We start from the raw sequence: 25,192 nt of genomic DNA on the forward strand, positions 1-25,192 counted from the left end.
CTGACGCCCCATTCGCTCTCAACGGAACGACCATCTCCGAATGCAACAGCTATGTGTACCTAGGTCGAGAAGTCAACATGATCAACATGACAAATGACCTGGCACCCGAGCTGCGCAGGAGGAAGAGAGCAGCTTGGAACGCCTTCAAGAGCGTTGAAGAAATAGCTAAGAGGACGAAGAACCTCCGGCTCCGGGCACATCTCTTTGATTCCACTGTTCTTCCTGCATTAACATATGCCTCGGAGACCTGGGCCCTACGCAAACAAGATGAGAACGCTATTCAGGTCTCCCAAAGAAGAATAGAAAGAGATATGCTTGGAATATCACGTTTCACTCAAATGAGAGAAAGAATCCGGAGTTCTGACATCCGTCGACGATCAAGAATCAGGGACGCTGTCTCATTTGCCAAGATGTTGAAAATCAGATGGGCTGGTCACGTAATGAGATTTAAAGACGACTGCTGGACTAGAGCTGTTACCGACTGGATTCCACGGGATGTCAAAAGACCGCGTGGCCGCCCACCTACCAGATGGTCAGACTTCTTCGTCAAGATCATGAACGATCGGTTTGAGGCCCTTCATGTTCCCGGAGCGAACAGATGCCATTGGGCTACACTAGCATGCGAGAGGGACAAATGGAGACGTTACTGGCGCCCGCTCGAGCAAATCGACGACTAACGGGAAGTTAAGTGATTAAGTGAAAGGGGCAGTACTTCAGAGCCACCAAGCAGTAGAGACAGAATTTGAGCCAAGGTTCTATTCACTCCAAAGGCAGTGCACTTTCCCACACTGCCCCCACCATACTTCAGGAAAGCATTGCAAAGCCAAGAGCCATCTTGGCTATTTTTCTTAATCTTGTTTTTGTTTGGGCTGAGGGCACACCTAGCAGTGCTTAGGGCTTGCTCCTGACTCTGTGCTCCGAGATCACTCCTAGAGAGGCTTGGAGATGCAAATGTGGTTCTGGGGATCAAACCTAAGTCAGCTGCATGCAATTGCTCAAGCCTTATCTTGTTTAATCTTAAACTTACTGGTGGAACAATGTGGCTGATAAATTCTTTTTTTTTAAGACTTTTTATTTTATTTATTTATTTATTTAGGCATTTGGGTCACACCTGGCGATGCACAGGGGTTACTCCTGGCTCTGCACTCAGAAATTACTCCTGGCGGTGCTCAGGGGACCATATGGGATACTGGGAATCAAACCAGCATGCAAGGCAAACACCCTTTCTGCTGTGCTATCACTCCAGCCCCAAGTGGATGATAAATTCTTAAAGAAAGATAGTACCAGAAAATATCAAAACTCATATAAACCACTCTCAGAGGTGTTAGAGTTGTCTTTAGATATGGATTTTTAGAAAGGTTTTTTTTTTAAAAAAAAATTAGAACTCACTTTTGGTTCGAAGTCCTGGCATTGTCAGTATTGATGTGTTTTCCTGATGGTGGTAAAATCTTAGGGATCTTCCTTGGAGCTCATTTTTGGTTGAATGTGGAACATAAAGGTGAAGTACCTTTATTTCTGTATAGCATTCCGTAAGGTGTCAATGTCACAAAAGACCAAAATAAAATTCTAGAATCTTTTCTGAAAGACAAAAATGATAGTGACTATCTTTCAGTTCTTAGCTCCTAATAGGCACATTTTGTCTCTCCCCATTCTACTCTCAAATTTCCATAATAAAGTAGCCAGCTTAGCAAATCTTGCCATACCAACTCCATTTTCTTATATCCCTATCACAGTCATCCTATGTCCTTTTCAAGCTGGTCATTCTCAGCACTTTCAACTTGGGCTCTCATGTTTTTATAGGCTCCAAAGCAAGCTGCTTTTAGGTACTGGGATAGGTGAGACTTGTAGCAGGAGAACCCAATCTTCACTTGAGCCTATGCTACAACAGTAGCAGATTTTACCAGGATTTCTTTGGGTCTGTTCTGTTGTTTTCCTGGATAAAACTGATCAAATAGATGATTTCCCTGTGCAGAGGAGAGAAGGTGAACGCAGCTTGGATGCTGCTTTCTGTTTATGCAATACGTGCAAAGGAAGTAATAGAATGAAGAGGGATGAGGAGCTTGGACCAGTCATGAGACAATGCTGATGTGATAAGAAAATGAGAAGAGACTTGCCTGCTGGGGCATGTGGGAAGGCAGTTCTCATCTGGGTCTAATCTAGAGGAGCCTGGATATAGGGAGGGGAACAGGGAGAATGCAGGGAGGGGTGAATTTCAGTGCGCCTGCACAGGACTGGGATCTGAGGGCTTGGCTGAAAAGAGGAAGCTTGGTTTGGTCTGGTTTGGTTTGGTCTCCATATGGGTGAAACTATATGTATGGTCTGGGTTGAGCTGGGCTGTGTTGTGTTGGGTTGTTGGAACATTTCAAGCAAAGACCTGATCTTGACAGTGAAAGGAAAGTCTTCTGAAGTTCTGTGGGGAAAGAAAAGTTAGAAAAGGATATGCTGGAAGTGAAGGAACTGAGTTTTACAAATCCTTGCTTAACTTTTAACCTCTTTTTACCAGATTTGTTAACATAAGCTATTTCTTTATTTTGATCTGCATTCGTATGCACTGTAGAAGCTGAAACTGGTTATAGCCCTTTAAGAGGAGATTTTCAGCAATAGGTAGCAGAATTGAAAAGACTTAAGCATTTTAGTGGCATCAGCACCAATAGTTTATCTCATAGATATACTTACAATTGAATTCAGAGATTATGTCTATTGATGGTCACAGAAACCTGTGGACAAGGACAAGCTTGTCATAGTCAGCAGCTCATGGACACACGGATCTCACAAAACCAGGAAAAGACCTGCCTGGGTCTCCCATAACGGGATCCCAAGTGTGATGATCAGAAAAATCTATCAGCTCTGCCAGCACAAAGGCACATATGGGTGAAATGTTTCTGGAAGCTGATATCATATTTACTTCTTGAATAGAAGATGTTACGAGAGTCTTTTAAAATATTTAATCATCTTTTGTTGTATTCACAGTTGTTAGGTCTATGGCTGTGTAAAACATTTATGTCAATATATATATTAACATAAAATATGTTTTTACCTGTCTCATATTCACAAAAGCCGAGCAGCCCTAGATATGGCAGTGGGAAAGCTAGGTAGGGATATCTCTCAGTCTCTGTTTGCTTGTCCCTGGGTCTCTTCTCCATGGGTTATTCTTAAAGTGGGAGAATTTTGTGACCCGTAAGAATGATGGTGATGGGCACAAATTGACTTTTATTGATTTATTTTCTGATAATTGTATTTATGATTCCTTTACATTTTATTGGACCAAGTAATATGAAATAAATTTGTTATGTGCCTGCCAAGGGGGTTGACTGGGGGTTGGGAGGGAACCTGAGGTTATTGGTGGAGGGAAGGAAACATTGGTTATAGAATTGGTTTGGAATGTTGTATACCTAAAACAACTCTATTATGAACAACATTGCAAGTCCTGGTGTCTCAATAAACATTACTGGGGGTAAAAAAATAAAGACACACAAACACACACACACACACACAGTAAGGTTTGGTCTTTTAAGCCTGCATTTTTCCTTGAACATATATTTCCTCTCTTTCTCAGTAGGTATCTTTCTAAGTAAATTTCATCAATAAAAAATCTTTTATGCTAAATCTTCTAAAATTATCTTATTTCAGAGATACCTACAAAAAACATTTTCATGAAAAGTTAAAACAGTGCTAGGGAGAAAGCTGAAAGGGGCAATGTGCATAATTTGCATGTGGGAGATGAGTTCCATACTCAGCACACATGAAACCCTGGGCATGGCTGGAGTGAGCCCCAAGCAACAAATATGGAGTAACCCTTGAGCAGAGGCAAGAATAGCCCAAAAAATGAACAAAAGGGGGGAAGAGAAAAGAAAGGGAAAGGAAGGATGGGGAGAGGTAGTGGAGGGGAGGGGAGGGGAGGAGAGAGGACATACAGCCAGGGGTCACAGACATAGCACTGGGATTAAGGTTTTTTCCCTTGCATGCATCTGATGCAATTTGATCCCTGGCACCACATGGTCCATAGAGCACTAGTAGGTGTAACCCAAGAGCACAAAGATGGTAGTAGTTCCCAAGAACCACCGGGTATCACCCAAACACCCATAAACCCTAAAAATGAAACAGAAAATTAAAAGAATTATGGTGATAGTAAGGACCTAACCCTCAATAGGGCATATTTAGAGCAAGAAGATTTGTGGTGGTAGTCTAATAACCCCAACAAGGAGAGCTACTATATGTGTTGGGATATATATGACAATTCTGGGTGCCCAAACCCACAAAACACCCTCTCTCTTCTGTTAATGCCTTGAGATGTCTAGTCACTATCATTGACCATCATTTCTGTCCTACAGGAGATACCCAGGCTCTGACAGGACCATGCTGCAGAGGTGGCAGGTACTGTAATCTCCTTGGGGAACTCTGGACCCAAGAAAACCCTCTGGGAGTACAAATCATAAAATAGTTGATGTTCTAATGAAGAAGAGTAAAAGCACATGAAAGATTGATCAGGAGGGATTTTGTTTTTGTCACTGACCAAAATGTCCCCCAAAGAGCTTTTCCCTGAAAAGATTCCAGCAACTCAGTGGCTGATGATGATTCTTGAGCATTGAAAATCAGTTAGTGTGGTGTGTGTGCATGTTTATATACATGCCCAGTATGCATGTAGAGGATTCAGCCATGACATGCACATATAGATAAGAACACAACTCAAGAGATGAATAAGAGCTCACACCTTATCCTGAAAAGCACACATGGTTTCAATCTGGATGACCTGATAGTTTAGGGGTTCTCAGTGCAAGGAAGGCACCCCAAGAGGGCTAGTCCTTAGAGATCACCTGGAAAGAAGAAAGTACCTCTTGACCACTCATCAAAATATTCCCCTAGGATCAGGCCAAGGAAAGGAGAGAGAATGTTGTGGGACTGTTTATTCACTAATTGGCCTTGGTGACTTTGCATCCCATGCACAGGGCAAGACTTGCCCAACATGGGGGAACATGGGGAAGAATGTGGCTAAAGTCCCAGAGGATAGCAGGTTACTTAGCCTGATGAAGGTTTTCTCCTACTGAGAAGTCCTCCCAGCTCATTTAATTCTAAAGGAATTGGCAATTTGCTATTATTTTGATCACAACAAGTCCCGTTGTTAATACAAAGAATGACTTATCTTTTTTGTTTATACTTGGGCTGGGCTGGAGAGATAGCACAGTGGGTAGGGCGTTTGCTTTGTAAGCAGCCAACATGGCCGACCCAAGTTCGATTCCTCTGCCCCTCTCGAAGAGTCCGGTAAGCTACTGAGAGTATCTTGCCCACACGGAAAAGCCTGGCAAGCTACCTGTGATGTATTCAATATGCCAAACACAGTAACAAGTGTCACTATGGAGACATTACTGGGCCGGCTCAAGCAACTTGATGAACACCGGGAGGATAGGACAGTGACAGTTATACTTGGCCACACCTAGTGGTGTGGCTACTAGGGACTACTCTAGCTCTAGGCTTGGGGGTTGTACACAGCAGTACTCAGGGGACCATGCAGTGCCAGGATCTGAGCTGGTCTAACCTCTCAAACTATGTCTTCAGCCTAGGCTTGCTATATCGACTTTGAGCTGCTTTGTGCTGATTCCTAAACATTCTGCCCTGAATTACTACAGAAATTACTGTAGACACTGAGTTGATCAGGCTTGTACACAAGGTGCACCAGGAGCAGCGGTGGTGTGTGCATCCTGTTCACACCTCCCCAGGGAAGGTTCCCTGCAGAGAGTCAAGATGCAAATCTCCATTAATGCCTTTCTCTTCTTTGTCTTTTACAATAGAAAAGGGATGTGAGCAACTTTGAGTATCTCATGTACCTCAACACCTTGGCTGGCAGGACCTACAATGACTACATGCAGTATCCTGTGTTTCCCTGGATCTTGGCCGACTACACCTCACAGGTATAATGGTTCTGTAGGTGCCACACAGGTGTCCTTAGAGCACCCCACACTCAGAGTCTTCCATGGTGAAGATTAGTTCCCCCTTGAGTCCCAGGGCTGTTTTGTTCTTGGACCCTGCATTTTGAACTCTTTGGTGTGTGACTTCCTGTTCCAATCCCATGTGGGAGGGTCAACAGGACTAGGGCTATAGCTGACATGTGCACAGGGGCCTTTTGGCTTACGGGAAGGCAAGTGAGAATATCTACTGAGATTCTGCCAGGAGCCAACCCTGGTTGGTTCAATGAATAGGGATCCACACAGAAAAGAAAAGACCATGCAGGTAGGATAAAGGGAGGGAGGCAGGGAGAGAAAGGGGCAGGAGAGACAGACAAACATCAGACAGAGGCAGAAATCAGTGTCTTGGCTCTCACCAAACCTTGCCAGTCCTGATGAGGGCTATTCTGATGATTGATCGCCCTAAGGCCTGGGAGAGGGAACCTCAGTATTTAGAGGCCCTCATTCTCCTACATACAACACTAAATCCAGCAAAAGTGGCATTGCCATCATACGTTGTTGCTTTCATTGCTCTAATGATCTGAGATCAAAAGATTCCAAGAATGAAAGTTAAAATCCCCTGCTCACATGTGGCAGAGTGATGGTTCACCGGCCCCTTCTGTTCACTCTCCAATTTTAATTATTTACTGGCATTTAGAAATGGGGACATGTCCCCTAAAAGTCCAGTCATCTCTAGAAAATAAGGAGATGTGAGCACAGTGAAGTGCCTTTCTGTCTTTGAAGGGTGGGTCTTCACATGTGTTGACCCTCAGCGGAGTTATTGGGGAATTTGTCCACCCTTGATCCTACCTGGCTTCTGCAGATGGCTCACTGCCAATCAAAAGGAAGAGGGTTTAGAGAATCCCCTCCTATGAAGACCTGGACATGCAGGAGCATCCATGACACTTCTGCTAACATGCAGACATCTCTGTTCAAGGAAATCATCTCTGAGGACATCTACCCTAAGGAGTTCTACCCAACTTCTACTGGCAAGGGTGGGAAAAGAGTTTGTGTCTTATGCCTCACTGCCTGGTGAACCTTCAGTAAAGGAGGCTGTTCCCTTCCCCAAACAGAGGATATCCATCTTTCTAGAAAATCCATTTGAGTCGAAGCAAAGTGCTTGAACTATTGAAGTAAACTGCTCTTGGAGGACAGGAGACAAGAGCCTCACAGATAACAGGAATCCTTTTGAAAGTCTCTTTTTGGGAACTGGTGGCAATGCTTTGATTTGGGTCAACTTGGAACAGGTTCAGTGTGAACTCAATCTTCCCCTCCTCTTATTTTCCATCTCTCCCCTATTAAGTCTTTGTGGATCACTGACTCCGAGGCTATAAAACCCCAGCACGCCTGCTAATCACTAGAGGGGGGTCAGACCAAATGACAATAAACCAATAAAGAGAACCATAAAACTAAAGAGCGAGGCTCCCAAAGTCCCCCAAGGCACAGAGGGTCTGAGGGGAGTTAACTCCAGCTGCACATCTGCCTTCTAGACGCTGAACTTGACAAATCCCAAGACTTTCCGGGATCTTTCAAAGCCCATGGGGGCTCAGACCAAGGAAAGGAAGCTGAAATTTATTCAGAGATTTAAGGAAGTTGAGAAGATTGAAGGTGGGTAGACCCCAACTTGATACTTTCTTTTCCAGCCATGCTGTTTGTCTGAACTCGGTGGAATGATAGGCTGGAGCTATATAGATGATCCTCTAGCCTGAAAATTATCATATTGGAATAGAACTATGTTCTAATCCAGTTGTTTGCACCCTGGCTACATGTAAGACTTTCAGATCTCAGCCTCTGAAGAACAGGGCCTGATTCTGTCTGGTTCTATCAGCTCTTTTTTTATGCTTCCTTCATATACATATTCCCTCTGCTTTATTTATTGTTTTGCCATGTTCACTGCTGGTGTTCTTATTGCCTTTCTTTAGCTCTATTCACTTCTCAATCTTAATGCATAGTGTTTAAGGAAAATTTAGGTTGCATTTTTCTCTTATGCTTTAAAATAGTCACCTAGGAATTAGTATCAGGACCATCCATCCATCCATGAGCATGGCGTGCATATCTGCCACGTAGGTCAGCACAGCTGCAGAGTCATTCTGGGCCTGTGATTCCTTTACAGGAGACATGACCGTCCAGTGCCATTACAACACTCACTACTCCTCGGCCATCATTGTCGCCTCCTACCTGGTCCGGATGCCACCCTTCACTCAGGCCTTCTGCTCTCTGCAGGTGAGCTCCTCCTTGCACGTGCACACATGCACACTCACACACACAAAAAAAAACACACACACAAATTTGGCTCACATATTCACACACACAAAGCCATGACTCAAATAGATACTTTCTCACACATACCTATGACTCATGTACACAAAATCACACATCTAACCATGACTCACATGCACATTCACATTCACACAGCCTTGGTTATTAATTCCCTTAAGCTCACACTCACACTGTTGTGACTCCATAAACCTTCATCCACAGCTTATTCTCTTTCTCTCTCTCTCTCTCTCTCTCTCTCTCTCTCTCTCTCTCTCTTTCTCTCTCTCTCTCATATGCATACACACACAGACACACACACACACACACACATAACCCCAAACACATTCATACACACATAGGTACAACTTAATATACTTCCACTGACAGAACTCCCATACACCCTCACTCAAACTCACACTGAGGTCATGGCTTACAGGCCTCGAGCTGGGTTGGGTGGGCGGAGACTACTGCCGGAAGTCAACTATTGTCTAATGTGATTCTCACTGGAGGCAACACCAGGATTTGGGCTACACAGTTAAGGCAGGCTGCTCTTCTGCTTTTACACCTGTACATTTTTCCAAAATGTGTTAAAAATTAAGAAATGAGTGATTTGGAAAAGAGATGAACCTTTGCATAACTAGACTTTGCTTCAGAAGGAAAAGAGAAAAGATGACACTTGAAATATTCTTCAGCATAGTAGGTCAAACATTAGAAAAATAAACACAAAGAAGAGAAATAAAAGTGAATATTAAAATATCACTTGTGATATCAAAATGCAGAACACAAAGCTGAATACAGGGCAAAGAATTAAATGAGCAAATAAAATATTTGAATAGTGAGAGGAATACCTAAACTGTCTAAATTTTTACTCATAAGATAATAGACCATCTTGCCAATTTAGGGTTGCCAGATTTACTAAATCAAAATATAGGACAATCAGGTAAGTTTGAATTTCAGACTCAATAGCATGCTAAAAATACATTTATCTGAAAGTTAAAGTTTTGCATTCTATAGGCATTTTACTCATTTCTATTTTTTAAAATTATTGAATCCCTCTGAGCTACAAAGTTACAAAGCTGTTCATGGTCATGTTTCAGTGTAGCTGGATCTCTTCTATTTTACCTGGCAGTCCTATGTAAACTGGAAATCGGCAAGTCTAACTGAGCTCTGAAAATGACCATGGCACATGAGACTGCTGCAAAATTCTTTTATTCTCATTCTCTTCAACCCTGCCCCCTGGTTTCTCGGTTATCTCAGGGCACAATATTTGACTGGAGAGAGTCCTAAGGTATCCCAGTCATAGCTAGCAGCTGGCTCATCAAACTCCAAAATCTTCTGCCAGCTACTCTACCTCTGAAAATGATGGTTAATTATGCACACTTCACGGGACTAATGAGATTAAATGATAAAATGTGGGTAAAGACTCTAGTTCAGAGCTTGAGGATACAAAGATGATCCATCTTTGTTGGTTTCTTTCTCCCCACCAAAATGGCCAGAGTTTTAGAAGAAAACTGGGAACACTGGTGGTGGGAAATGTTCTCTAGTGAAATGGATAGGGATGGGAGTTGAAATATTGTATGATTGAAGTATTGTATCATGAACAACTTTATAACTGTGTGTCTCATCATGATTCAAAAAGAAGTCTAGAGCTGAGGGCCTGACATGATCTAGATTTAGCAAGATTTAGGGAGAGGAAGAGGCATGAGGTAGGTGGGTAACAGATGACTGAACATGCGTGGGCTTGTGACAGCTCTGCTTCATCAGAGAAAAATCATGACTGTGCCAGGAGTTGTGTGTTTGGATCTGATCTCACCAGTAAGGTCAGCCTATGGCCATTCAGATGACCATGAGCCTCTGGGACCAACAGCTTTCTGAGTCAGCACTAAATCCAACTCCTAAATCCTGGACTGGAGCAATTGATGAACAAGATCAAGGTGCTCTCCCCACTAAGAAGTAAAAATCCTCCTGTCTTCTGTTTCTTGGCAAACCTTCTCCCTCCTTGACAGCTTGGATAGTCTAGACATTGTATAACACCCCTCTCCCTGGAAATTCACTCAAAAATAATAAGTGTGTTTCCCTTGGGTCTATCTCAGGCATCCAGCATTTTAAGTAAGTTTGGTTTGGAGAACAAATGGTCCCAGAGCTATACCCCATGCCAGGAATACCATCCAGATGTTGCTCATTAATCCACAAGAAATGATGATCTTTGTTGATGATGGTGGTGATGCATTCCATTACAGATTTCCATCCAGGGAATTTTGAAGGTTTTAAAAGTTTCCCTTAATTCTTCACTCGGATGCATTAAAGCCCTGTCTCTACCTGTTGCTGAGAGTTTTCTCACACGGAGAAGAACAGATTAAAATAGAAACAAGCAGGGCCAGGGCAATAGAACAGCGGGTAGGGCACTTTTCTTTCACATGACAGACTCAGGTTTGATCCCTGGCATTCCACATGCTTCCACAAGCACAATCAGGAGTCATTCCTGAGCACAAAGTCAGGAGTAACCCCTGAGCATCACCAGGTGTGGCCTCAAAACAAACAAAATAGAAACAGAATCAGCTACCATATTTGCATCCCAACTCAGCCTCTTAATAGAAACAAAATCTTCTGCTAGCTACTCTACCTCTGAAAATGATGGTTAATTATGCACACTTCACCGGACTAATGAGATTAAATGATAAATGTGGGTAAAGACTCTAGTTCAGAGCTTGAGGATGCAAAGATGATCCATCTTTGTTGGTTTCTTTCTCCCCACCTATAATCAGCCAGCTCTAAACTGAGTGGATATGAACTTTTTCAGGTTGGTTCCCCTCTGGTTTCAGCTAATATAAGACAGTCTGGACTGTAAAAGTGTTTGAAGATGAAACCCAGGTAGAAGAGGAATGCTGGGAACTCACAAGGATATTGGGTTCTGTCCACTTCGAAGCAAACCTCAACTAGTTTGAGCTGAATACAACCAGATTTGTCTCTTGTTTTCCAGACCACCTTGATTTGAGATGGTCTAAACCTGTGTGAAATGGTCCCTTTTGGGAGCCTTCAGATAGTGCAAAGGTGGTCAAATTCGCTTCTGCTAGCTTTAATGAAGCCCACGTGACTCCCAATTTTTCTGGGTTCAACTCTAGCTGTGGCAGATTGATTCTTCCAAGTTAAGATCATGTGATCTTAAGCTCCACATCGATTTGCTCGAGTAGGCCCAGTAACGTCTCCATTGTGACACTTGTTACTGTGTTTGGCATGTCGAATACGTCACAGGTAGCTTGCCAGGCTTTGTGGTGTGGGCTCGATACTCCCAGTAGCTTGCCAGGCTCTCCAAGAGGGGCGGAGGAATCGAACTGGGTCGGCCATGTTGGCTGCGTGCAAGGCAAACACCCTACCCGCTGTGCTACGGCTCCAGCCAAGCTCCACATAAGCTTCTAAGTTGGTTTTACCTTTTGAATTTTAACTGACTCTTCTAAACTATATATCTAGACATTTAGAACCAGTAGAAAAACAAATGATCCCCTGCTTCCCCCCCGTCCCCCAGCCATAGAATGAAGTATGGACTCATCTCAAGGATGTGAGTCCAGAAACTAACTCTGGGTACCATGAATAAGCTCTGCTTTGAGAATCTGGAGGCTTTATAGAGGCCTCCTGAGGCAAGGTCCTAAATTTTCCTGAAGGCAGATTCTTCCCTTCATCCCACCCAGGACACTGACTTCACCCTCCAGGTGATGACAGGAAAGGTAGTCTTGAGATCTCTCTGACCAGAGTCTTCCAGCTAGAATGGAGCCAGGAGTGGGGAAGAGGGGGAAAGGGAGTCGGTGCAGGATCTGGGCAGTTAGGCCTTCCCATGTCCAGAAAACAGTTTCCAGGGCCAGATGTGCAGAGAAGACCTCACCAAAGAAAGTGTGTGGTTGGCATTCTGCATTCAGACATCTTGCCTTTTGTTTTAAAGTATTAATCGGATAGGGAGGATATTTGGGGCCAGGGAAGGCTTGATTAGTGTCATCCACTCTGTTATACTTCACCTTGAACTGAACCTATTCTGTCATGGGACTCAATTTTCTTATTGGTAAAATCCAAGGGATGGATAATATGATAATTCCTGAAGTTTATTTTCCTAACACTATCAACCTCTAATACTCCTTAAGCACCTACTATGTTCCTGGATGGTGCTAAGTGCCTTTGATATACTTTGGAGGAGGATGAACATGTGATACAAGGGATTGAATTGGGGTCTACTGCATGCAGAGCAAATGCCTTGACCTTTGTACTGTGTCTCTGGTCTTTGGCATATCTAAAATAAAATTGAAACTTATTTGATTGAGGGAAAATATGTTTCACATAAAGTTAAACCTTACCATCTTCTTAAATTCAAACTCTAGACTCTTGAATAGTCCCCATTCTTTCTTTCTCCAGCCTCAAGCAGCTACCATTCTCCTCTCCTTATCTCTGTAAGGGAGTTGACTTTTCTAGGAATCCCCTCCAAGGGGACTCAGTATTTGCTCACTCCAGATTGGCTTATTTAACTCAGCATTATGTCTTCTAGGTTTTCCATGATACAAATGAGAATAGCCTTCTTTTTTTGTTTTATTTTGTTTTGTTTCAGGCCCATACTTGCTGGTGCTCAGGCCTTATTCCTGGCTCTGTGCTCAGGGATATCCTCAGTACTATCCCTCTGCTCCCTAGCCTGCTTTCTTTCTTTCTTTCTTTCTTTCTTTCTTTCTTTCTTTCTTTCTTTCTTTCTTTCTTTCTCACTTTCTCACTTTTTTCTCTTTCTTTCTTTCTTTCTTTCTTTCTTTCTTTCCTTCTTCCTTTTTTTGATGGACTTTATTAAATAAGTTTAGATAGAAAGCTTAATTCATTCAAGTACTTGGTATATTTTCCCCCCATTTAATTCTCTTTTCTTACTGAACCATCATGAGATACAGTTACAAAGATTTCATGATTGAATTTTATTCACACAATGATTGAACACCCATCCCTCCACCAGTATACATTTCCACCACCAATATCCCCAGTATCCCTCCTGCCACCCCTACCCCAATCCACCCCACCCCCTAGAGAGCAGAGAAATGAGAAACTGAAGGTTTCCAGGGCCAGATGGACAGAAAAGACTCCACCAAAGAAAGTGGAGTGGCAGACAATTTCCTTCTTATTCTTTCTCTACTTTTGGGCATTATGGTTTGCAATACAGATACTAAGAGGCCATCATGTTTGGTTCTTTATCTACTTTCAGCACACATCTCCCGTCCCAAGTGATCTCTCCAACTGTCATTGACTTAGCGATCTCTTCTCTAGCTGAATAATAGTACTTTATCTACCACCTTTTGTTTATCCATCTGTCCTGTGACAGATGCTGCAATGCTTTCTCTTGTATTTTCCATAAACGTTACCACAGTGAAGATGGCTGTGACTTACCTGGACTTTCATTTCTCTGAACCCTCCCAAACCTGGGAATGGATGCCACGTTGAGTCTCACTTTCCTGAATTTCTCAGAGCACACATCACCATCCCAAGGATTAAGATGATCCCAGCTCTAGGCACGTGGAGCCTAAGTCCCTTGCTGGAAGTGAGGTGGGTTGGACTGAGGCTGCCAAAGGAGCAGATGATCCAAGAGAGACACATTCTATTTTCTAGGTTCCATTTTCAATGACACATCCCTGTGTGACATCACACATGTGATTTGTTGCATGTAGGCAGGTGCTTGGGCTGCAATGTCAGTGTACATGCAGTATGCGGGCTGCTGTGTACATGCATTACCCATGGGGATACCTGGTTTTGCAGTCTGCACACAAGTATCTTCGGGGCAGAAAGTACCATGTTTGCACAGGGTAGCTGCTGCGTCTGATGCAACCCTGTGTGAAATGAGCTTAGTGGTCTTCGGGTACTTTCATGTCTCATGCAAGTGTGCAGAGGTGAGCAGTTGGCTTCTGTGTGCAGAGGCATCAGTACGTGGCAGGGGTAAAAATATGCTGTTTCTCTTGCCATTATATCTTCATCTGATTGTTCTGGAGTGCTATCACTTTAGGGCATTTGCCTTGCATGTGGCCGACCCGGGTTCGATTCCTCTGTCCCTCTCGGAGAGCCCGGCAAGCTACCGAGAGTATCCCATGCGCACAGCAGAGCCTGGCAAGCTCCTTATGGCGTATTCGATATGCCAAAAACAGTAACAACGAATCTCACAATGGAAACGTTACTGGTGCCCACTTGAGCAAACTGATGAACATTGGGACAACAATGCTACAGTGCTACAGTGCTCTTGCCATTACATCCTCATCTGATTGTTCTGGACCCAGCACCTTCAGTGTTGCACCCTTCATTTCTTTACCCGCCAAGCCAATTTCCTCCCAAATGTGTTATAATTATATAATTTCAACTATAATTTCCCACCATCCTGAAAACAGGATGTCTCTCTGTAGCGCAATGGGAATGGGTTATATATGCAGACATAAGTCAAGATGCATGTGGGTGCCCAGCAGGGCTGTGCTCAGTTATCCCCACTCCCAGGCAGGATTCAGACTACCGTCTGCAGATCTGGGGTCTTCTCACTCGAGATGTGAGAATTCATGGGAATCTTGCCTGCCTAGAGCTGCTGCTCATAAGCCTTCATGCATTTGAGCAGCTGGGAGACTGGAGGCTGGGGCTGCCGTACACTGGTGGAGTGGAGCGGGTGGTACACTCTATCCTGAGATCAGACACAGCCTAGGGCAGCGCAGAGCGAGGCAGTCAAGCCCCTGTGAGGGCACAGTGGCAGTGTTGCCACCACGGCATTCACGGCTGCATTTAATAAGAAACTGAAATAAAGTGCTGTGTTAATTAAGTCACAGCCCGTGTGAAGTCAGCTGTTACCAGCAGCAGGGAAGGGTTTTCTGAACCACCTGAGGCGTGCTGGCTGGTTTTTGTATTCGACATATGCTAACTGCAGAGAGAACTGAGAACAGTAGCTAGAGCTTTGTCCTGCACAGGCCAGTCATCAGGGAGCCCAGGGCCTGTACCAGGAGAAGGGAAGGGAAGGCAGAACTCCTTTGTCCACATTCACATACACCCCACCCCAACTGATCACCCCTTGGCACAAGATTGATCCATCTGATATGTGGCCTGGCCTGCTTTTTTATTGGCGGGGTGGGGGGGTCACACCCGTCAATGCACAGGGGTTACTCCTGGCTCATGCACTCAGGAATTACTCCTAGTGGTGCTCGGGGGACCATATGGGATGCTAGGAATTGAACCTGGGTTGGCCGTGTGCAGGGCAAATGCCCTACCTTCTGTGCTATGGCTCCAGCCCTATGGCCTGGTCTTCTGGACTGCATGTAGGTGCTTCGGTCTCACCTGCTCTTATGTCAGGCAAAGGCAGTGCAGCAGGAAGGAGATTAGAAGACAGTGATAATCAGGTGGCCTAGAAGGTAAGTTTGGAAGGACCAAACTATGATAGAACAAAGTTCCTTTGCAGCTTTCAATGTTGTGTTGAAAATCAAGGTGTAAATTATTATTATCCAGAGTCAATGAGAAATGTTAGGAAGAGCGCATACAACAGAGGCAGGCAACACTGGGACACTGGGTTTCCAGAACTTTGTGATTGGTAACATTGAATAACTGGCCCTCAGCTCCTCCTCCTTGAAAGTCATGCCCAACTCAGTGGGTGGCATGGGGGAGTGAGACACAGCCCCAGTGCTGTTTGGCTGTTCTTCAGTGCCCCATTTATAGCCACTTTGCTTCCCATAAAAGCAGGCAGCACATTTTTTTCAAGGTGCTCTTGTGGGTTTTATTTGTTGAGTTACTGGCCACATTCTAATGGCTGTTCCAGGGTCAGCCTGTTCTCACTCAAGAGTGAGACAGACAAGCAGCCCACTGGCTCTGGGCTTCTCACATCAATGCCCCACAGACAGTCTTCAGCTGACCGAGTTGAATATTTAAGCTCCGGCACTTGCCCCTTTCCCCTTTGTTCTCACAGCCTCAAAACAATCAGCATGCCTTCACTACGCCACCTCCTATTGCGACTGACTGGTCCCTGTCCCAGGCTCCAACCTGCGATTTCCATTGCCTTCCCTACACCTTTTACTTCAAATTGCTTCTAAAACCATTTTTCTTTTTTTATGCCCCTGATTTGGGCTGGGGTGATAGCACAGCGGGTAGGGCATTTGCCTTGCACGCAGGTGACCCAGGTTTGATTTCTTCATCCCTCTTAGAGAGCCCGGCAAGCTACTGACAGTATTCCACCCACATGGAGGAGCCTGGCAAACTCCCCGTGGCATATTCGATATGCCAAAAACAGTAACAACAAGCCTCACAATGGAGATGTTACTGGTGCCCACTTAAGCAAATGGATGAACAACGGGACGACAGTGTTACAGTGATATGTCCTTGATTATCTTCCCCATGCCGATAGAGATTGAGTCCAAGCCTAGAATTGCCCCCCACTTCTAGGCTCCTAGGCACTCTCCCTGTGTCCCCAACATAAGAGGAGGTACATGGCACATGCAGTCACACACACTTCCACTAACAGGTGCCTGCACACTCACAACCTCATATACACACACACGTTTTCCCATCTACAGCCATTATCCAAGGTGTAGGGGCATGAGAGGGAGGCTACAGAGACTATGGAGCTTGTGCCAGTTCAGTTGAGACTATAAGTGAATAAGCGAACAAATCCCATTCTAGGCAGCTTGTCTCCCAAGCTCTGTGTTTTCTGTCCTCTCCCCACTCTTTATTTGATGGTGGGAAAGGTCAGCAGCTTAAAACAATCAAGGTATCCACAGAATCATAGAAGCAAACTGCTTGCATTGGATGCTTTTACATTATGAAGAAGAATATATGCATTGAGAACGGGCTGTAATTCTGCCCCTAAAACTAGTCCCATTCAATGGTTGTGGTAGTGGGTTGATTTGGGTCCATCCCTTGTAAATGGAAGAATAGACTTTTTAGCACACACTATTAAATATGTGTGTGTCTAAGTACATTTGAGTAAATGAAGTCATTGAACTTACTGTGGGTAAAGATCAAATACGAAAGCTTTTTTTTTTTTTACCCCTGCTGACTTTCTGTACCATATTGGTTTAAGAATACACAATGGAAATGTCTATCTGAGGACCCAGACTGAGTCCACATATCAAATGAGAAGTTCCTTTAATTCATCACATTTTCCAGAATTTGATGAATTTGATTGTAGTTTATTTGGGGGACTCTCATGGGTCAGCAAGAGCCTTTGAGTTTCCACTGGTTATTCTCAGACAATTGGGACTGATATTCAACATGAGAGCTCAAGAATGCCATGTTGTTTGGGCTCCTGTGGTACTGGGGATCACCTAGGGTCACATCAGTGGGACTGGAACCCTCCACATTATAACCAATGGTGCCTAGAAGACTTCTGGGATATACCTAATGATGCTTACTTAGGAGAATATGTAGTATCAGTGATCAAACCCAGGTTGGGTTCACGTTAAGCGTATACTTCCACTGCTATACTATCTCCTGACCCCGTGTCCCTAGTTTTTGAAGTTTCTTAACCAAGGACTCCTCTCTATTTTTAACTCTTGTCAACATCAGCAGAAATGCATGTCAGTCACTTCCCCATTATTTAGTTTTTAATTTTGATTCCTCTCTTTGCAAAACGGAACAAAAGTATTTTCACTTACTTAGGGCTTTATTGTTTTCGAGCTTTTAGTCATTCAAGATATGTATTTTGTCTGGATAGAAAATGCAGGGAATAGAACCTCTTATCTCAGAATACCTCAAACCTCTATGATAATTGCTTCCTAACAATAATTCTTAGCAACTCCTTTTATTTCTGACTTTAGGGTCACCTGGGAGGAATGCTCTCAGTAAGAGGTTGTTCCTTAGTTCATAACCTCACTGTTCTATTTTTCTGGTCTGTCTGGGTACACAGAGAATTCATTAGTCTTGATATTCAAGATTCTCTGTAGAATAGAATTAGGAGAAGAAGCTGATTCAGTAAACCTCTTTGACCACTTTGACTTCCCCTTCATTCTAGAAGTAATTTCCTGATTGTTTTGTCTTAGACGTTGCTGTGAGGTGCTCTGGAAAACCTTCAGTTTGTCCCCTTGGCCTCTGTCATGTCTCTTTCTTCCATCTTCTCTCCCTTCTCTCTTTTCTTCCTTTCCTGGGAATCAAGTCCAAACTGCTGGCAGCTATCAGAGTTTCTGTCAACCCTCAGACTTAGAATGCATGGAACAGCCGCTCCACTTTTTCTTCTGGGGGATTTGGCTTTTCTTTTGTATTGCAGAAGTGAGAAAACCCATTAATTTTGAAACAAATGTATGCAAATACATTTATTAATATAGAAAATAGGAAAATCAGTTATTGCTTCCTTTATAAATAATACAGGCTTAAGTTTTAAAGATATTACTTTTGCTAAAATGCATTAGACAGCTGTGAAAAAAATAACATTTTTCTTTGTGGTAATATCTTTAACCAGATTTGTCGCACTAACAATATTTCCTATGTATATATTATTTTTATTTAATACAGGTAATCTTTTTATTACCAAATCATATTGTTTCTCAGGAGATTACCATCAGCACTCATAAAAACTGCAAAAGGAAAATGGGGTGAGGAGGAGACATCAATCTCCTGCAGAGGCAAGGCTCCAGCTGCAGATTAAATACGCAAAAGCTCTTAATACATTTCAATGAGTGACTTGTTAGGTGCAGATTTATTTAGAAACACTCTCGCCTCTGTTTTTTTTTTTCTATTTGAATCTGATGGTGGGCTTCAATCCTCTAATTTCAACCAAGGTCAAGATCACCTTGGAGGAAAGTCACATCTTGTTTGATCTCACATGTTTGAGAATAAATCCAACACTAACTGGATCTCTTGGAGTCCCTATCCCTATGTCCTCTTGGATTTCACTAGATACTCAAAGTTTTATTCAGAAAATTGATCCACCCCCACAAGATGCCCAAGTCTGCCTTGTCATATAGATATGTAAGAAGCCTTTCCTCCTCAGGAAGCTTGGCCTACGTCTTTCTTGGTTTATATCTCAATCCCAGGCCCAGGGATTCCCCCAGCTCACTGGCATAAGGCCAAAGCATGCCCACTGGAGTTGCTCCCATGGGTCTAGCCTCAGCTCCACCGTTTATTGTGTTGTGAAAACCAGTAAGCATTTAAGAGCATCAGTTTTCTGGTCTGCAAAATACAGGTCCCAGATCCTTCACTCCTTCCTAATGCACCTCAGTGAAGATTAAGAGAGCCTATGTCTGTGAATTAACTACCTAACACAGAAGCACCTTGCCAAGAGAAAGCCTTCTTCCTTCCTTTCTATTGCAACTGCTCCCCAAGTTTCTTAGGTAAATGCTAGTGGGAAACCTCAGTGCCTGAATGGTGAAGCGAGTACAAAAGGAAACTGATTTTGAGTGTGTTGCCTTCAGTCCCAGCCTCCACATGGCCTCTGCAGAAGTTGGCAGGGGAAGACATTGGATATAGCTTCATCTTGCTGGGAACAAATGAACTGTAGAATCCCAGGAAGAAGGATGTCCCCAGGTATACTTGAATTTAAGTAGATGTAAATCCTGGATCTGCATTTACCCTATTATAATCTCTCTGCCTTCTCTGACCCCCCAAGAACACCTGATGAATGTGAGAAGAAGGGAAACCCAGGATAGAAAACAAAGAAAGAATTTTTCTTAAGTCTTACTTGGTGCAATACCAACTGCCATGCTTGATATTTTATCAAGTCACTTGTAGACATGGGCCTAGAACTAAGACTAGGCTTGCTGGAGACTACCCACATCTCTTTCCATGTACCACCTTCCTGTCCTTTGAAGGCTGGTGCAGCCCCAACTTTTCATCCTCAGACATATTGTCTTTCATCCAGGCTGTGATATTAGATGTGACTGGGGCTGTTACCTTATTCTCCTCTCTTCTACCTCTTTTTCTGACCAAGACTATGCCTTCTGCTCATAACACACTATCATTTTTTTTATGTCCAGCCTCCAGAGTCACCAGGGACTTTCTTTCCCTGACCCTCCAGAAGACTTTCTCGTCCCATTCTTTGTCATATAGCTGGTTCTTGGTATTCTGCAATGTGCCTGATTCAGAGCTCATCCTGAGAAAATGCAGAAAATGGTCAAGACATTCTTTATTGTCCCTGATTTAAACTCAAATTTCTAAAGCATGGAAACACTGAGTCCTTTATTATAGTGGTTTTTATATCCCTGGGGGAAGTTTCTGGTGCAAGGTTCCAGAGACTGGTGGAGTGAGTAGATGCATGAGGACAGATCACCCAAAAGCATGACTCATAAATGAATCTATGTGAGGATGTGAATGGAAAGTTCTGGTGGTAGAGCCTGTGCCTCAGCTGTACCATGGACGGATGGAGATCCCCGCCCCCCCCCCCCCCCCCCACACACACACACACGATGCCTGTATACTCAGAGTTCTCATTGCACGTAGCTGATCCTGATCACTCCTTCATCCTCATAGGGTGGAAACTTTGATGTGGCAGATAGAATGTTCCACAGCATGAAGAACGCATGGGAGTCGGCCTCCAGGGAGAACATGAGTGATGTCCGGGAGCTGACGCCAGAGTTCTTCTACCTGCCTGAGTTCCTAACAAACTTCAACGGGGTGGAGTTTGGTGAGTGGAGGAGGGAGCAAAGCCGGGGTGAGCTGTGCGGTACAGACTTCCTGTCCATAGCTACAGGTCAAGACCAACTTGATCACCATCTCTGATGACAGCTAAACAGACACCTCATCCATCGCCCACCAATTGTGTGCAGTCTCCGCTGGGTGGCAGCACCTGATAAAGAGATGAGGAAGGGTGCTGGGCCCCCACAGGCTGCCAGGACCACTCTGATCCACAGCTCATCTATGACCTTTTTTCTGAGGGTCCCAGGTCTCACTCAGCAGCAAGGCAGTGACCAGAGAGCAGGAGCGACTGCTAATTTCAGGTCTGGTGCCATCTGCTGTGTGATTCCAGAAAGCCCCTGTCTGGCTGTACTCAGAATCCCCCAATGTCCCACAGAGGAATAGGCTGGATGGGGCTGGAGCGATAGCACAGCAGGTAGGGCATTTGCTTTGCACGTGGCCGACGTGCGTTCAATTCCCAGCATCCCCTATGGTTCTCTGAGCACCGCCAGGGGTAATTCCTGAGTGCAGAGCCAGAAGTAACCCCTATGAATTGCCGGGTGTGACCCAAAAGAAAAAAAAAAGGAATAGGCTGGACTCTGTGATCCATGTCCCCAAAATGGTTGTTACTTTGTGCCAGGGGCCACTGCAGCACAAACACGCTAGTGCCTGTCTTCAAGTCCCTACCCAGGGAAAGCCACCCCTTCCTGCCACCTGCCTTAGAGAATGAACAAAAAATTTAGGTCTTGGCAGGCAAGTGTCTAGTGACTGTGTGTTGAACTCAGAAACTCTGCAGTGAATGCCAGAGTAACTTGGAGTGGGGTTGAGGGGTCAAATCCAGGGACAGGGAGTGAGCAGTCCAGAGTGGAGGGGTGGGCCCTCAGGAACAACTGGCAACCCAGGGCTCACGTTCCTTAGAGCCCTCCCTGTCCCTTGTCTGGGCAGGTACCTTAAGCCAGCCCAGGTACCAAACCAGGGGACACAAGTAAATATCTAGCCTCTATGTCAGCATGCACCTGCATTGCAGTGGTGAGTGGCCACTGTACCTGTGGAGCATTTAAAAATGGACCCAGCCCCAGCCCCATGGTCTGACTCTGAAGTCATAGGATGCCCACCGCCATGTTTATGTTGTAAGATGCTTGTACATCATGGATGAGACTCACTCTCCCTTCCCCAACAAATAGGAATAGTGGTTACCACAGGACATGTTAAATCAATCATGTGGGACAGGAAGAGGGTTGGCCAAACAGGCTGGGGCTGGAGGCATGAGAGGGAGCAAAGGTGCTGCAGAAGAGAAGAGACCTCGACAGAGACACGTGTCCTTGTGGAAGTCAAGAAATCATGGGACTTTGGAGCACATAAGGCTTGCAGCACTGTTTCAGGCACTGGGGATTTAGGTGGGACTCCTGGGAGGTTTGCATTCTGTGTGCAATGAGAAGGAAAGGAAAACCTAGACAATAAATGGGTGTAGAGACACGATCAGCATATGAAAAGTCCTCGGAAGGAAGCAGGTCAGAAAAGCATTCATGAGAAGGCATATACTCTTCTCATCCCAGGAACTTCATTGAAAAGGTGGCAGATGAATGAGCTGAGACATCATGATAAGAAAGGCCAGGGCACAGCCCTGTGAGCCGGAAACCAGGAGAAAGCTGATTCTAGTTCTACAGCAAAAGTTCTGGAAGGTTTCAGTAAGGCTAGAGTGAGTAATATTTTCTGAGCATTCTTCATATCCCTGAGGTCTCCCTCAGCATCTCAATGTGCATTTTCTCTTTTAATCCTAATACCAGCCCTGTAAGGTCACAGGTTTGAAAAGTGAGTCCCAAGGAGATTAAACTGCTCAAGGTTGTGTAGCTAATGGGTAAGAGAGAGCCCGGGCTTGAATCCAGGCTGCTCTTAATGTCTGGGGAAGCTCCCTTTGAAAACCTTGCCATCCTCACTTTAAAAATTGAGAGAAAATGCACCAGTGATAAAACTAGATGAGGATGCAATGAAATAAGATATGTTTGCCAAGCACCTAGCATCATGTCCTGGCATAGTGTCAAGTGGGCAAAGTACCATCTCTTTGATTGTCATTGTTATTCTCTCCTTATTGTTTCAGCACTGCATAAAAAGCACCCTGCTGGAAAAAAAAAAAACAGAGTAGCAGGAAGGAAGCAATACAAAAAAAAAAAAACCCAATGATAATATAATCCCAATCAGACACTGCCAGGGAAGCAAGGAGAATCTTGAGGAGGAATTGAAGACTCAGATTCAAGTAAAATCATCAACATTGCAGGGAAGATGAGCTTGTGGGAGTGAAGAGGCAGGAAGCAGTGTGGTCCCCATGAGACGTGGCTCACATGTTCTGTGTAGAAATCAACAAGCCTGAACTACACTGTGTTTGCACCCTCTTGGTCCATAGCCCAGTCTGGATTCCCATTTACCTATCGGTCTATTATTTCTCTCCCCATTCAGGCTGCATGCAGGATGGAACAGCACTGGGGGATGTGCAGCTCCCTCCCTGGGCTGATGGGGACCCTGGGAAATTTATCAGCCTACACAGACAGGTGAGTCTACTGGGGCCACGGCAGAGCCTCTCGTATTCTGGGTGAGGAACTCAGTGGCTCAACAATGCAAACTTAATTTTGAGAAGTAGTGATAAGAACTTCAGAATGTCTGGAGAGCCAAAGCTGACAGGAAAAGACTTGGGTTCTGGGCTCTTTGACATGCTCCATTAGACTTAGCTCTTCTGCCAGTGTTTTTGTGGGGCAAGCAGGCAGCAACTTCAGGTTCTTACTGCATGGAGGGTGAGTCAGTGGTCAATGTCCTCAGCAAACCCTACAAACAGGGCTGTGTCCTGGGTGAGAGTTTCTGGTATAGCTTAGTTAGAGAGTAGAGACCCTTAGGAGCTTCCAATGCTTGACAAATTTTCCAGGATAGGGGAGGACTTGGCTTCTAACCAGAAAAGCTGATGTGGCAAGAGGCCTGATGACATTTTGGAATATATAGCCTGGATCAAAAACCTGATTTAGTGTAAAACACATGAAAGTATGTTCAACATCATTAATCATCAGGGAAACATATTAAAACCACAATGAGATGCTACCAAATACTCACAAGAGTGTGCAGCAAAAATTTTAAATGCTGATAAAAACCAGGAATAAGCAGAGATGTGGAGGAACCAGAATTTGCTTTACATTGTTGGTGTAAAAAAAAGTAGGACAGCAAGACAGCCACTTTGGGGAGAAGTCTAGCAGTTTCTTATAAAGTGGAAGATGCATTTGTCACATCATCTGGAAATTCCATTTGCAGGTCTTTCCCCAAAAGTAATGAAAGCATAATTACAGAAGAGTGAATATGTAAATATTTACTGGTTTTATTTATTCTAGTTGAAAATTGAATATAACCCAAACCACCAACTGGTAAAATGGTAAGCTAATGATAAATCTATCAAGTGTACTATTACTTGGGAATAAAAAGGGGACATATTATAGATACAAAATGCAATGCAGACAAATTTCAATGGTATTTGTCTAAGCCAAGCCCCAGAGTTGTGTACTATGAGGTTATATTTATGTAATATTCTGGAGAAGGTAAAATTATAGGGACAAAATATGATCAGCAATTTATAAGATCTGGAGTAGGGATGAGCAAAAAGGAGTATAAGATAACCTTTGAGTTAAGAGAATGTTCTTTATCATGATTGTGGAAGTGGTTATATGTTTATAAACTAAATGAACTTGTGAGAACATGCTTTACATATAAAAGTAGATCCTTTATTGCACATGAATAATCCCTAAATAAGAAAAAGGACTAGGATGTGAACTCATATGTCAAGCACATGCCTTGTATGTGTGAGGCGCAGGTAATATCCCTTGTACAAGAATGAAGGAAGGGCTATCATGACCAGACAAAATATAAACATCAATGGAAAAACTTTGATGGTGAAAATAGAAAAACAATTTACCACAAGGACTTCTCAGTGGCTCAGTGGTAGAGTGCCTGCTTTATATTTGTGAAATCTTCCTGGGTTTGTTCCCTGCCACCAAAAAAATACCTTTAATAAGATTAATAGTTATTATTTCATTGGAATAATATCGCTCCCGGGCTGGAGCGATAGCACAGAAGGTAGGGCATCTGCCTTACACGCAGCCAACATGGCCGACCCGAGTTCGATTCCTCCGCCCCTCTCGGAGAGCCCGGCAAGCGACCAAGAGTATTCGATATGCCAGACACAGTAACAACAAAGTCTCCAATGGAGACGTTACTGGGCCCGCTGGAGCAAATCGACGATCAATGGGAGGGCCTTTACCTATTTCATTGGAAACCATGAGGGCCAGAAGCTGTGGTATGTCAGTTCAAGGTTCTTCAAGACTACTGTCAACCAAGAATTCTATAACCAGAAAAAATGTTCTTCAAAAAATAAGTAGAAATTAAGGCATTACTGG

At 44.0% G+C, this 25,192-nt stretch overlaps 1 protein-coding gene across 1 annotated transcript in view; it reads left to right on the forward strand.

The window, feature by feature from the left end:
- The window catches only part of WDFY4 (WDFY family member 4), a 249,490-nt gene that overhangs the window by 203,534 nt on the left and 20,764 nt on the right, over window positions 1-25,192 (forward strand). The window contains exons 47-52 of the mRNA XM_056130445.1: window positions 4,332-4,374; window positions 5,787-5,906; window positions 7,430-7,547; window positions 8,053-8,162; window positions 20,622-20,775; window positions 23,220-23,311. Of these exons, the coding sequence (XP_055986420.1) occupies window positions 4,332-4,374; window positions 5,787-5,906; window positions 7,430-7,547; window positions 8,053-8,162; window positions 20,622-20,775; window positions 23,220-23,311 (637 nt within the window). The remainder of the gene's footprint in view (window positions 1-4,331; window positions 4,375-5,786; window positions 5,907-7,429; window positions 7,548-8,052; window positions 8,163-20,621; window positions 20,776-23,219; window positions 23,312-25,192) is intronic.

The sequence above is a fragment of the Sorex fumeus genome, unplaced genomic scaffold, assembly GCF_029834395.1.
Source record: "Sorex fumeus unplaced genomic scaffold, SorFum_2.1 ptg000078l, whole genome shotgun sequence".
NCBI classification, from domain to species: domain Eukaryota; kingdom Metazoa; phylum Chordata; class Mammalia; order Eulipotyphla; family Soricidae; genus Sorex; species Sorex fumeus.